Source organism: Mesitornis unicolor, unplaced genomic scaffold (genome assembly GCF_000695765.1).
Source record: "Mesitornis unicolor isolate BGI_N332 unplaced genomic scaffold, ASM69576v1 scaffold3844, whole genome shotgun sequence".
Taxonomy (NCBI): domain Eukaryota; kingdom Metazoa; phylum Chordata; class Aves; order Mesitornithiformes; family Mesitornithidae; genus Mesitornis; species Mesitornis unicolor.
The window spans coordinates 599-13,926 of NW_010177909.1; the positions used below are offsets into that span (position 1 = coordinate 599).

Sequence of the window (13,328 nt, forward strand, 5' to 3'; positions counted from 1 at the left end):
TAAGACAGGTGTATGGGGGCTGAAGCTTCCTTTATGAATGGTTGTCTTTTATTCATTGGCCACAGAGACCAGGGGGTATTAGCAGATGGGACTAATACCAGTGGAAAAGAACACAAACACCGACTAAAAGCTCATAAGTGAATATATCTGACCTGGTCCCAGGGTCAGCAACCAAGACATCATCTTTCAGGAGAGCTAGAGCGTCTTGAGTATTGCCCTTCCACAGCAGGCTGGTAGATCGCAGCCTCCTGGGCAGACCTGTGCCATGGAAAAGAGAAGTTAACAAGTTGAGATAAACCATGATCCAGGAAACGTTGAGTGTGGTGAAGTGTGATTAAAAGGCAAGATACAATGGGAAGATAGAAACAAGTGTGGTGAAGTGTGATTAAAAGGCAAGATACAATGGCAAGATAGAAACAATCATGATGCACACATGTGCCTTGTAAACACAGCAAAGGTGCTGCAAGGATCTGTTCATGCTGGACCACAGGACAAAGTAATCAATCATGGACCACTGGATCCGGGTAGTGTAAGTCCTACCCCAACACCATCTTTAGGTTTCTACATTTCAATAAAAATACCTTGGTGAATGATTAAAAAACTCTGTATCCCCAAGTGTATTTTGGAAAAGAAGGGCATAGTGGGGGTTGGGGAAGTCCCCGTCTGTATTTACATGTGATTGTATTCCCTTGACTACAAAGGTATGCAACAGCCCCTTTAAGCAGGTTTTTCTTCTTTATGCCTTGCTACAGGGGGCTTGAATTTCTCTGAACCATGACAGACTTGGCCTAAATTGTTTTTAGGGGTTTGGGATATTTTTAGTTTTAGCAGCATTTATTCAGAGTTTCTGAATGTAGGAAAACTGAAGTTCTTTTCACTTCTAATTCTGCAACACTGAATATAAACTCCCAAAAACCTTCTGGCCAGAAGTTTTTAAAATGCCACAGCTCCTTTGCACAGGATCTACAGTTTGCCAGAACTTACGTTTGGATTACGTTTGGAATGAAATCCTCATTGCAGTTTACAGCTGACTTTGATTTAGAGGTTAGGAGAAAATCAGGAAGGGTACATGAGAGAAAAATGACTTGCAATCGTCTGCTCAGTGAGCATGTGCTCAATCACGGCAAAGCTGAATGAGGCCCTATTCTTTTGTAGCAGCAACACATGTCTTTCTCAATTGGCCTGACCCTGGGATTTGAACTGGAATGAGAGCACTTTTTCTGCTTCTGGTCTGTGGTTATTTGTGCAGCTTAATAACCAGATAAAAGATGCACTGAGCACCTTTCAGTAGACAATGGGCTCCTTCATTTCCTACTTGCCACAATGGCAGCAAAGAAAACATTGTTCACAAGCACCATGCCAGCAGTGCAGTGTCTCTCTTGAGGTTCACTAGAAATTATAAACCAGAGAATGCTAGAGCATAACAGAAAATCCACAGTCATTGATTTATATACCTCATGGGCTGCTAATTGATGTGACAAGCATGCTGTTAATAATTTACGATAGCATCTCACACTGTCATTCACATATATTTGAAAATCACAGTCTTAACAAGCTGGAGCTTCCCTCTAGCAATGTACCCATCAAGTGTTGAGAAGAAAAATCTTTGGAGTTACTTTTGTAATATGCAACGGAGAAAAGTCCAGATAATGAGGGTATATTACAAATCAGTTTCCACTGAAAGAATTTAGATGAAAAACACTTTACAATATGTCATGCAGTGTCTTTGATCTTGAAGCGAAGCAGAACTTACTCCTTTTTGGTTTTTGACAGACAGGAAATGTAACATGTGACCTCAACATGTATTAGATTTTCAGTTGGGATTTTGAAACTGTGCTTCTCCTACTAAATTGTCAGAGTCCAAGCTGGTTGGTGTGCCCTGCTGGTGTGGTCTGGGAAATTTGGGCCACATTCTAAAAAAAGAAAAACATAGGAATGTAAAAGGAGCTAAGCTGGGGCACAAATCCAGCACAGTGATGGAAGCAATGGAGTGGCTGCACATTACAAGCAATTATGCTATGACCACATGCTTCTGACAAGTATTTTTAGGGCATGCCCCATACCTCATGAGGTGACAGGGAACTGCAGTAGGTCTGGGAGCTGCAGCCTCGGCTCCTGCAAGGAGCAGCCAGAGCAGCTTCAGATGCTCCTGAGGGGCAGAGGGGACCAGGCAGAGTTGGTGCCCCTGAGGACATCTAGCAATGATGCTCAAGGCTAGAGTAAGACCTTGTCCACAGGGAGAGGGGCTGGGCAGGGCTGTGCTCACATCTTTCTTTCTGCCTCCTGGTGTGACTGGGCACTTTGGGGTATTTGTTTTATTTCCAGATTTCAGTTACATCATTCCTTTTTGGGGAACCCTTATTTTGATACCAGCTTGCTTCAGGTGATACTGTACCTTGTCCTGAGGTACTACAATTTGCCTACTTGCTATTTTGATCTTAGGTCCTAATTTTAGGGCCTTCATTCCAATCTGGAATAATGCAGGTGCTGCAGAGTTTAATATTAATCTCACATGACATATCAGTACATTCTTTTTGGCCATTAAATTCTGGAATCTCTGAGTCAAGTACCAGCAGCTTTATTTCTAGGAAAAGTTAAAGTTCTCCTGAGTCCTGTGAGCTCCTTCTAACTTAATGTAAGAGTTAACTAATTATGAAGGTTGCAGCAGATTAATACTCTTCTGCCAGCAAGTACAAAGCTAATAATAGCTCAGGAATCCCAGATCAGGAACCACACTGACAGCTAAATTTAGCTCAGCAATCAAGGTCTATCTATTCAAAGCAAAGAGGTTTGGAGCCACTTTGACCCTCAACTCCACATCTCAAAAAAATGAGAGCACTCTGGCTGGAGTACAGAAAGTTGTTATGCAATTGGAACCTGATTTCAGGATATGCTACTGTGTTAAAAGAAATACACTTTAACCTTGCACAGGAAAAACTGTTCCTCAGACCACAGTGCAGCTTGGCCTCCTTCCTAGCAGGCGGCCTGGACAAGAATTTCCTTTTAGCACTTCATGAAGCAGCTGCCAGCTTGCTGCCAAGAGTCCTACCTGACCTCTGGGAAGTGCAAAGGTGCAGGGTCCACACTGGGAAATGGCCTCAACAACAACCTTTTTTATTCCTGGCACATGGTCTGTTCTCCCTGTGGTCTCTTCCAAGTGGCATAGTGGTGGGCAAAGGACAAGCAGGTAGTGTCTCACCTGAGAGTTGGCTGGCCATTCTGCGCAAGGTAACAGGTGATGGTTTAAGTGGCATTGAGCCTTTTTCCACAAAAACCAGCCCATCTGCTGTGTATCTCTGTTCTGATTCCTTGAGCCTTCCCAGAGGGTTCTTAATTACAAAGTTCTGAGCGTAACGTTCCAATGGGTCATCAAGAGATGTGACTTTTCCTTCCTCCCACATCTTGTACAACATAATGGTGGGAAAGATCTTGGAGACACTGGCAATTCTGTTAAGGAACAAACATTTATAGAAATTAAGAATTAAGAAACCCATGAATCAAGAGGGAAGATGGTCAGTACATGAGATCACCCAGATGACCCACCGCCTGTACCTGCAACGCTTTTGCTAATTCAGAAAGGAATGGATAAAATGCAGGTAATAAGCTTGCATTAATATCCTTAACTCGGGTATTTATGGACTGCAACATAACCTTCAGTAGTGCAATGGACTACAGAACTTTTTCTGTTCACTTAGTATTCATAAGATGACATATTTTGTAAATTATTGTTTAGTAAATATCACAAGTTCCAAGAAGTTTATTGGAAATTTAAGGTTAAAAAGCTATAAATTTTTGCATTTCATATTCACTGTTCATATTTGAGTGGCTTCATAACAGAGTCACATTTTAAAAAGGTCTTCTCAAATAGGACTCCAGTTCTACTTCATTGCTTTTTGGAAATGGGGCTGTCTTTAAGAGGAATAGCCAGGGGCACTCTTATTGTGCCGCTAGAGGTGAAATTCTTGGACTGGAGTAAGACAGCCTAGAGTTAAAGCATTTACTAAGAACATTTTCATCAATCAGGAACAAAAGTCAGATTTTTGAAGACAACCAGATATCATCATAGTTTTGACCATAACTGATGCCACCTGGTAATAAATTTTTTTGAGGGGAAGTCTCTGTGGCACAGTTGGTTAGCACATTCAGCTGCTAACCGAAAGGTTGGCTTAAGCCAACCCAGGGATGGTTTCTCCTTTCCTTGCCAAAGGCAGGGAGGTTGGAACTAGATAGCTTTTAAGGATCCCTCCAACCCAAACCATGCTATGATGCTGGAAGAAATAGCATGAGGTGATCTATGCAGGGATTTTACCATGCATGATACACAGGGGGAAAAAAGAGGTAATCACAGCTGCTGAAATTTTCCAGAATTGTTGATTCTAAGGACAACATTTGATAGCCAGAGTGCAGCCCATATGTTTCATATCTAGCACAGATATAAACCACTGAAAACAGATCTATGAAGGAAGTAAACTCTTCCTTTGTATTTGTCTGGTTTTTTTAACACACGCTAAGGGATTGATTCTGTCTTCATCTGAAAATTAATGACGAATATGGCTTTGACTTCCCTGGGAGAATGACTAAGCACACAGGCCTACTTTATGTGTTCAGTAGATACTCTTCCCAAGCCCCAGTTTTTGCTAGACTGACCTTTTTTTTTTTAATCCTGTATTACTGTCTCTTTGCTGCTCGTAAGATCTGTGCTAGCTCTCAGCCTTCAGATTTGTGCCGTAGGTCTTCTCAAACATGGAGACATTCAAATGTAGGGAGTAGTATGTTTTAAGGTTCTTCAGGATGGTCAGAACTTTTCCAATTTATAATATTGTCTGATCAAATTAAAAATTAAAAAAAAAAATTCTAAGAAAAAACTCGGTAAGCCACAAGCATATGATAGTTTAGGGATTAGCTGAAGCATTTTCTCACAAAATTTCAGTGTAACCCAGAAGAGCTTTCTACAGTGGACCTGAGCCAGTAGAAGATACGGTTTGTGACAGTGGCTCTATTCCCAGATATCAGATCTCCATATGTGCATCTGCTCTTTTTCTAGCTCTTATGCCTGTGATACATTGGTCTTACCTGTAAATAGTGTACTCATTGGGCACCACTGAGGAGGGGTCTGAACCATTCTTCTTCCCAAAGTTGCCTGTCCAGAGCACGGTGTCATTGTATATAACAATGGCAGACATGGCAGGGAGACCAGAGAGGTGAATCTTTTGGCGCAGCATCAGATCTACCTGGAGAATGATGGGAAAGTATGAATTTCCAAATGAAATGTCTTATAATGCATCTAGTTGATAACAGGCAGTAGAAGAGCTAGACCATCAGCCCTCCTTACTTCCAAGCACCTGAGAGTGATATTTTCCAAATTTAGCCACTAGCAAGACACTTCTGAGGAAAATGTAGGGTAAGCAGAAGTATTTACCCTTAGAAGAGAAATGTTTCCTTAAGCCTCATGCATGAATGTATGTCACTGTCCAGTTTCAAGCTTCTGTGGGCTAGGAAAAAGTCCTGCCCTGTGTGCAATATAATCTCATCTGGTACTGTCCAGAGTCCTGGTTTGAGGATCCCTGGCCTGGCACAGAATGATGGTTTGTCTCAGGTATTGCTGAATCTTTAGTGTAGATTAGAGTGTTCACAGACTTGTGCAAAATCTAAGGGCATCTGAAGATACGCTTTTGAGGTGCTGGTGTCTAAGCCCCTTTCAAAGAGCTATGTCTTCCGATGCATCTACTGTATGCATTCTCTGTGTCTTATTCCATCTGCAAAATAGGAATAGTTTCACCAGGCTACTTCAAAGAAGTGCTTGGATACTTAATTTCTGAGGAGCACAAAGAAGGGATATTACTCTCTGATGGACACTCGATGTTCTGCACATTTGCCCATCTCTCTGACTTATCCTAATTGAAGAATAAAATACCTTTCTACAGTAACCCTAGAGACAGCAGCAGAGACTTTATAAAAGTGAATGTGAAGTGGTAGCAACTGAAATTCAGTGTGGATAAAGTGATGTGCATGCAGGAAAACAACCCTAATTTCACAACACATACACACAGATGGGCAGAGAGCTGGTCATTAGCACTCAAGAACAAGACCTTAGGGCTATGATGGATGCTCCTCTGTAAACATTTTCTCAGTGCCCTATGGCAGCAAAAAATGTAAATCAGAAATGAAGGTTTATTAGAGAAGTAACATAAAATAAACCAGAAAACATCATTTTATCGCTGTATAAATCACTGATCCACCTGCACCTTGAATACTGTATACAGTACTTATTTCCCACATACAAGAGTATGCTACAGCTGGAAAAGATTCAAAGAAGGGTAAAAAGAATGATCAGAGGCATGGGACAGCTTCTATTATGACCAATTAAACTACTCATAAGAAAGAGACAGATGAGAGGTTATATTATAGAATAGGGGTCTACAAAACCAGGAGTATCCTGTCAGACATGGCTGTCCTTTTGGTCCATATAGTCAAGGCAATGCTGCAGTATTTCCTCACTGCAAGTGGAGCACACCAGAATTTCAGACAGTACTGAAACTGCAGAGAGAGTATATGATACTGAGGAAAAGCAGGACTCTCTTTCATTCAAATGTAGGTCCTTTCCCTCTTCTCCTTCCACTCTGTTTCCTTCCTTGAGGTCACCTATTGGTAGATTTTTAATTTTTAAATGGTGGCATGGGGAAAGCCAGTAAAGCAATAAGATAAGGGATTAGAAGTCACTGATGAATAGGAATTAGTTACATGAGTCACCTGCGTTCCAGGACATGAGGGCTGCCTAATAGCAGACAAGATACCAAAAGCCATCACTGTGTGCCGATGTATGCTTTCCAGGCTTTCTGATGGACAAGTAATAATCTTCATCATACCTTACATTTGGATAAGATAGCTGCTTATCAACCTGATCTGTATGTTCAGTGAAGGAGTTTTATATACCTATTTCTAGATTCACATGTTCTCCATCTCCTTGATTCCCCACCTCCTTCCCCAGAGATGCTCAGGGGCAAATTACATATTCTCCCCTTTACACCTCCAGAAGAGCAGTCATGAGCTCTGTCTCCCTCTGTTCCCTTCTCCTCACAGACCTTCTCCAGAGCGTCCTTCAGAATGGGGATTGGGTGGTCCAGCGGCACTGGTTCAGGATAGCGGGGACACATCTGCACACCTTCTGATCTCACTTCCATCACAGAGGGGCCTGGAAAAGATTTCAGATAGCAGATGAGACTCCAATAGACTCACTAACAAGCTTTAACTTCATCAGGCAGTCAGCACCAGCTTTCTTGCTTGTATTGTCCAAACCTGAAGGATACTTCTGCATGGGAAAGAGAAAATCTTGAATTGTTTCTATCTCACATAAAACAGGACTTGAAGAGGGCCCTGTGCTGTTATTGCTTATTCCAACATAGGATGGACACAGGATGGACAGGAGCTGCAATAGGCTTCAAATGACTCTGCAACCTGGAAGAGTAAGGAACTGAGACTATAGAAGACTCTGTAGGGTATCTGACAGTGGGTTTAGACTCCAGGAAAGTGCCCTATCCATGTCTAGCGTAAAGTCTGAGTCTGTGTTCAGGAGGACAGAGTTGCCCTATGCATACTGTAACCTCAGAAAGTGGATGTAGAAATGAATTGTGAGTCCCAACTGCAATCTAACACTGTAACAACAGTTGATAGGTTGCATACCTAGTATATTAGCTGTCTACTGAATTAGCTGTGTCTTGCACATGCCAGAGATAAATCTTAAATTTTTGTGGTAAGCAAAGGTCTTTAAACTCCATGAAAGATGGGAACTCTTGTATTTGGAGGCACTGTTTTCCCAGTTGATCCCAAGGTGTTCATAAACACAGCTCCTTTGCTCTGTAAGTTGTAAACAAAATGCATATTTATCTTTTTGCTTACCAACTGGGCATGAAGCATTAGTAATACAGATGAGAAGAGAAATGGCACTCTGAAAACTTTGAGATGAATGAGGGTGGTTACACAAGAGCCTACAGGCAGCCTCTGATCCTCTGTGATAAAAGTGTAGGGTCTGCAATCTTTTCAGACATTGGTCTGTGAAGTACCTCTGGCACCTTCATGGTGGATTTTATGTCAACTTTGGGCTACTTAAAACTCTGATCCAGTTACACTGTATATATTTCATCCTCGCACATACAGTGCCTTGAGTTTATCTATCTGTTGAGTTTTCTATAACAAACATAAGGGAATTCTAGTGTATACCAGGGGATTGAGCTGGTTCAAAGATCTAAAGATTAGGAGAACAGGAAAGGAAGCAAACCCATAAGCTGAAGTATGTGGTAAGGTGTAAAATAAAAGTCATTCTAAATCGGAGTGACTATTGCAACAGGATGCTAAAGAAAAAGGCAAAGAATGTAAAGTAAAGTATCTGCTTGGCGTATCACTTAACCAGAAGTAATGGAGCTTCTCTGGACACCAGCAGAATTACACGTTACTCCATCAACCCAGTGTTCACCTCCTCTGTGTCCTTGCAACAGCTAGGAGGAGACAAATTTGTGTGCTGTTTGGGGAAATGCTCTTTGGGGAAAAATGCCCACTTAGGGACAAAGGCACTTATTTATCTCACAAATTTCTGTGCCAAGCTTAAAGATGGCTACTCACTGGGCTCCACCTTGGGGAGGCTGTACTGCCACAGAAAGCAGCCCGTCATTGCAACAGACAGCAGGAAGAGGAAGATGACCAACACATGAATCCGCTTCACCTCCATAACAGTGAGCTTGAGGAGGCTCCGGCTGCTGGAAGCCTGCTGGAAGCAGAAAAGATACAATCTCAGAGAGAAAACTGCCTTTCATGCATACAAACTAGGTGAGAGATGCACACTACATCTGACAATAAAGCTACTGCACTGACATGGACTAATTCCAGTACTATGGCAGCACCAGAGCTGGGCATATCAGACTACATTGAAATAACTGAAACCAGAGATGGCTTCTTGTCTTCCAATGAGGTTTGCAAGACATTACTCTCTTTACTTTGTTGGCCTTGTTGGTTTTTGTAGAAGAAAACCATCCACTCTTTTTGCCTTTTCCACTCCCTGCACGTGACCCTCATCGGCAGGATTCTCTGTTATAGCTCTCGTTTCCTCCCTTCTCAACCATCATGACTTATTCCTGGATTACTTTCCAACCTTTTTTTCCCAAAGTCCAGCATCTGTTCATGGCAGCCATCAGCCAGATCATCTGAGCAGATTCAGCTTTTATAGATGAATGATGGAATTTTTCACCATGTACTGCCCTTACTTTTCTATTTTATGCCTGTAATTCCCATCATATCATGTACCATCTGTAAGCTTGGCATTTGCAGATGCCATGTTTTGGAAAACTGGCTAATATTTTGGGTTTGTGCAGCTCTCACAACACTGGAGGCCATCCAGGTTGGTGATATTACCATATAAATGTTGAAGAAAAACAAGGAACAGATGACAAATGATTAGGTGTCTAAGCATGAGCTGTGCTCTTTCACTGACTGTAGGAGGTCAATAGGGTGCTTTTGAAAGTTTGGCAATTAATGTTATAAAACATATGGCCTGCCATTTGCATCCAATATGGTCCACATTCCAAAGCTGTTTCAGGTTGTCTGGACTCCCTCGTAGGATAGACAGACTTAAAGACTCCCTTTCCACATGGCCCTTTTTTTCTTTTTTGAGATACAGGATAGTTCATGCAAAAGCTTCTGCAAGTAAGCTGAGCCTTGTCACTCGCCACAAGGAAATCTGCAGAGCCACTTCCAGGCTTGCATGTGACTCTGTAAGGATCCAACTGCGGAATCCAGCCCCAGCTGAAAATCCAAGTGGCAAGAAAATCCAAGTGGCAACTCCACCTTCTGTACTGTAACAGAAATATGTCACAATGATTTCTGAAGCCATATAGCCTGTTCAAGCATTCTCACATAACTTCTTGAAGGCAGCTTACTTCAGGTTCTTCCATAACATAACTAGGACTTCGAGGATGGCTTAAGACCATACAGATGCCTGCAGACCCACTCAGACCTGAACCTGCCAGAGCACACATGCAGTCCATATTCCAGCTATCAGACTAAGTGACATGTGTTCCAAAACAGAGGAATGACATTTTGATATCAAAATCAGCTTGGTTTAGATATACACAGAATCACAGAATCACAGTACGTTAGGGATTCGAAGGGACCTCAAAAGATCATCTAGTCATAACCTCATACAGTGCTTTAGTAGGCAGGAGATCACAACTACACAAGGAGAAGCCTGTGTATTGAGATCTCTTTAATCACCCCCATCCTGGCAGGCTTCAGTTTATGCTGAAGGACATTGCATAGAGCAATTCCTGGGTCCCTAGGATAAGGATGAAAGTAGTATTTCCTGATATATGAAGTCCAGACTCCCTAGACCACTAACTGAGTAACCAAATATACCAACACTGAACTCTTATCCTTTACTCCAAACTCCTCTTTACCTCTTGTGGATGATGAGTGCCCTGCGTGTCTCTTTCATTCTCTGATCAGTAATCTACTGGCAACGCAATGAAACCGTGGCAATGCTATGACACTAGAGACATGGTTCTCTCTGTTCTTGACAGCACCAAATATTTAAAAATGTGAGGATATTCATCACCCTAAGGAGATACTCTACCCTTTAAGCTACCTTTCAGGAAAAATACCTCTTCTTCCCTGTACCTAGGAGACTGTCAGACAAACAGATGGATAGACACCTACAAACAGACTCCTCACACTTCCCACTCCAGGACCTGCCTGGTCTCACCTCCCTTTTAGCTGGTTTCTCCATTTCACATACATTGCTCAGTCACCATCACTGCTAACAGCATAAACACAGCAAGGCAGGGGGAGGGAGGCTACCAAGCATTTAGACACATGCAAATGAATGTAAACACATGCAGGAAAAAGTGCACACAGCTTCCTATGGGTAGGTTAGCTCTATGCTATATTTTTTCCCCTGAGCTTTGAAAAAATAGGATGTTAGGGCGAAGAAATGGGGATTTCATATAGACCACCTAGGTACCCTGTCCTGCCCTGCTGTGCACACCTAGGCAGACAACCACAGACCCTGCAAGCCGCTTAGATGGAAACACATCTCAACACCAGAGAGAGCCAGAAAGAGCCCCTGTCCCCTGCACATACCATCACCAGAAGCCGTCAGTCCCAGAGGCTGTTGTTGGGCATCTCAGCCTGTGTGTGCCGTAACAAAACCACCCTATCCAATCTCAGTCCCAGTACGGGGGGAGAAGAGCACCTTGCCATGCTCCTAAATGCAGCTGCTTATCATGGGCAGGTGCTGCTCGGTCACTCTGGCTGAAGTGGCCGTTTTTAGTTCCCTGACAGTCCTGCTCCGAGTTTCCCCATTCATTTGACCCATTCAGATCCTCCAGAAAGTGCTGCTGACCTCCCTTGGGAAAGGAGATTAAGTGATAGGGGCAGAACGGCATTTGCTCTCAGGAAAGTGCCCGAGAGATTGAACGTTAATTCTTCCTAATGCTCCTCTGCCATGTGTGTGAATCACAGCTGAAACCATGAGGGCTTCGCAATCTATTTATAGCAGCTTCATCTCCTGCTGACATCCAAACAGGAGGCGATTAACTCATGAGATGGACAGTCCCTGCGTGCCTGCAGCAAACGTCCCCAGGCGGACTAGGAGGGGGCAGGCTGGGCTGCTCACAGCAAGAGGAGCTGCGGGAGATTAAGCCAAGGGCTCAGGCACTCTCTGGGCTTAATCCTGAGCAGCCTCCTGGAGTTCCTCAACAATGGTAGACAAGGGAGTCATCCCCACCTAGCAGGCTCACTAGAAATAGATGAAGCTGGTATTTTCTTTCCCTTTAGCTGCTGGGGACACTGAAGGATGCTGGAAGGTTGTGATTTGCATGAAGTGAGTCTTACCCGCAGCTGTAACCCATCCATGGCTGCTCAGAAGTCTCTTCTTACCTCCTGTGCTGCCTGTCTCCACAAAAGGCTCATAAAACCCTGTGATGAAGAGAAATTAAAAGTTAGTGCAGTAAGAAATGGAGTCAGAGCGAGGAGGGAAGCCCAGAGTAACAAAGCCAAGCTCAGAGAAACAGACCAGCAGGGAGGGACTGGTTTTGGACAAAGAGATAAACTACAGTAACCACATGAGGTAAGTCCCTAGTAACATCTTTCATCTCTGCCTCTGGTTTGGCAACACCTTATGTTTACTGCAAGGAAAGTCACATGTCAAGCTCTGGGACTTTGCAGTGCCCATGGGCATCCTCATCTCACCTCCCAAGCCCAAGGAACTGGAGCTTTGAGGCTTTCAGGGCTGACACATGTCCATTGTGCCTTCTCTCTCCCTGGCATCTCAGCCCTGCTCCCTCTACAGAGCCAACACCAGTCTCCCTAGTCTTGGGAATCACAGACACAGCCAAGAAGCTGTGTGACAGATTGGAAACTGCCAAGATAATGGCACGACTGCCACCTCTCCCATAAAATCTCCCTCTTGTCTTTCTACCTGGCACCGGCAATTCAATAGGCAAACCCCCCATAAAAGCTCTTACCAGCCTTGCTGCTAGCCTCCAGCTTCCAGTGCTGATGAATTTGGGGCTGTCTCAGTGCTGCAGATGTTAAGTGCATCTGAAGCACTAATCCCCACAGTCAGCCACTCTGAGAGCAGATTAATCGGCCATGCCTCACCCCTTCTCAATTCAGCATCTGTCCAGGGATGCAACCAAAAGGGAGAATTGCTGGTGATTTCATGACTCAAACAATACACACAATACAGAGTGAAAAATGGGGAGGAGCTGGGGAAGAGGGTATCAATACATTTTGAGCTGGAAATGCTAGTAATGAATTGCCATTACAGTGTAAAGTACATTATAAATGCTCTCCAAGGAGAACGACATGGTCATGGCCCCAGTTATGCACCAAATCCAAGGATATTATGCACCTCAAGGGTCCTGCCATCCTATTGCCTTCTTCAGATCTTCACAGGTAAGGGTATTCTCTTCAGTAGTGGCCCAGGCTCTGACAGTGCTCAAAATACTCAAGTGAAGCCTATGCAGCTATGTGCCTGTGCCCCAGATTTGTGCCCAAATTTTCATGAACAGAGCTTCAGACAACCTCCTTAATAATTCTAGTAGATTATGCTCCTCATAGTTTTGTTGATCCTCATTTCTGGGAACTCCTATTTCCTTCTGTCCCTGCTACCAACCTTCCCAGGCTTCCCTTCACAGTCTGTGCAGTGATCTTCCCTCAAAGAAAAAAAGAAGTGCACATGTAGGTAGCTCATGCTCTTTACATATTACATAGTCATCCCATTCCTTCTTTTCACTCCATTTTTGCAGAGTTTTTGTAGATTTGCAGCAATTTGCTCATTA

General features: G+C 43.3%; 1 protein-coding gene across 1 annotated transcript; it reads right to left on the reverse strand.

The window, feature by feature from the left end:
- Positions 1-152: 152 nt before the first annotated feature.
- LOC104538909 (putative beta-lactamase-like 1) lies at positions 153-12,860 on the reverse strand (the record flags this gene model as incomplete). Its single annotated transcript, XM_010182270.1, has 6 exons — positions 12,825-12,860; positions 8,617-8,761; positions 7,083-7,192; positions 5,074-5,231; positions 3,200-3,447; positions 153-258 (listed from the first exon to the last, which is right to left on the reverse strand). Coding segments are annotated over exons 1-6 (803 nt in total), but the record flags the coding sequence as incomplete, so codon positions are not given.
- Positions 12,861-13,328: the final 468 nt, after the last annotated feature.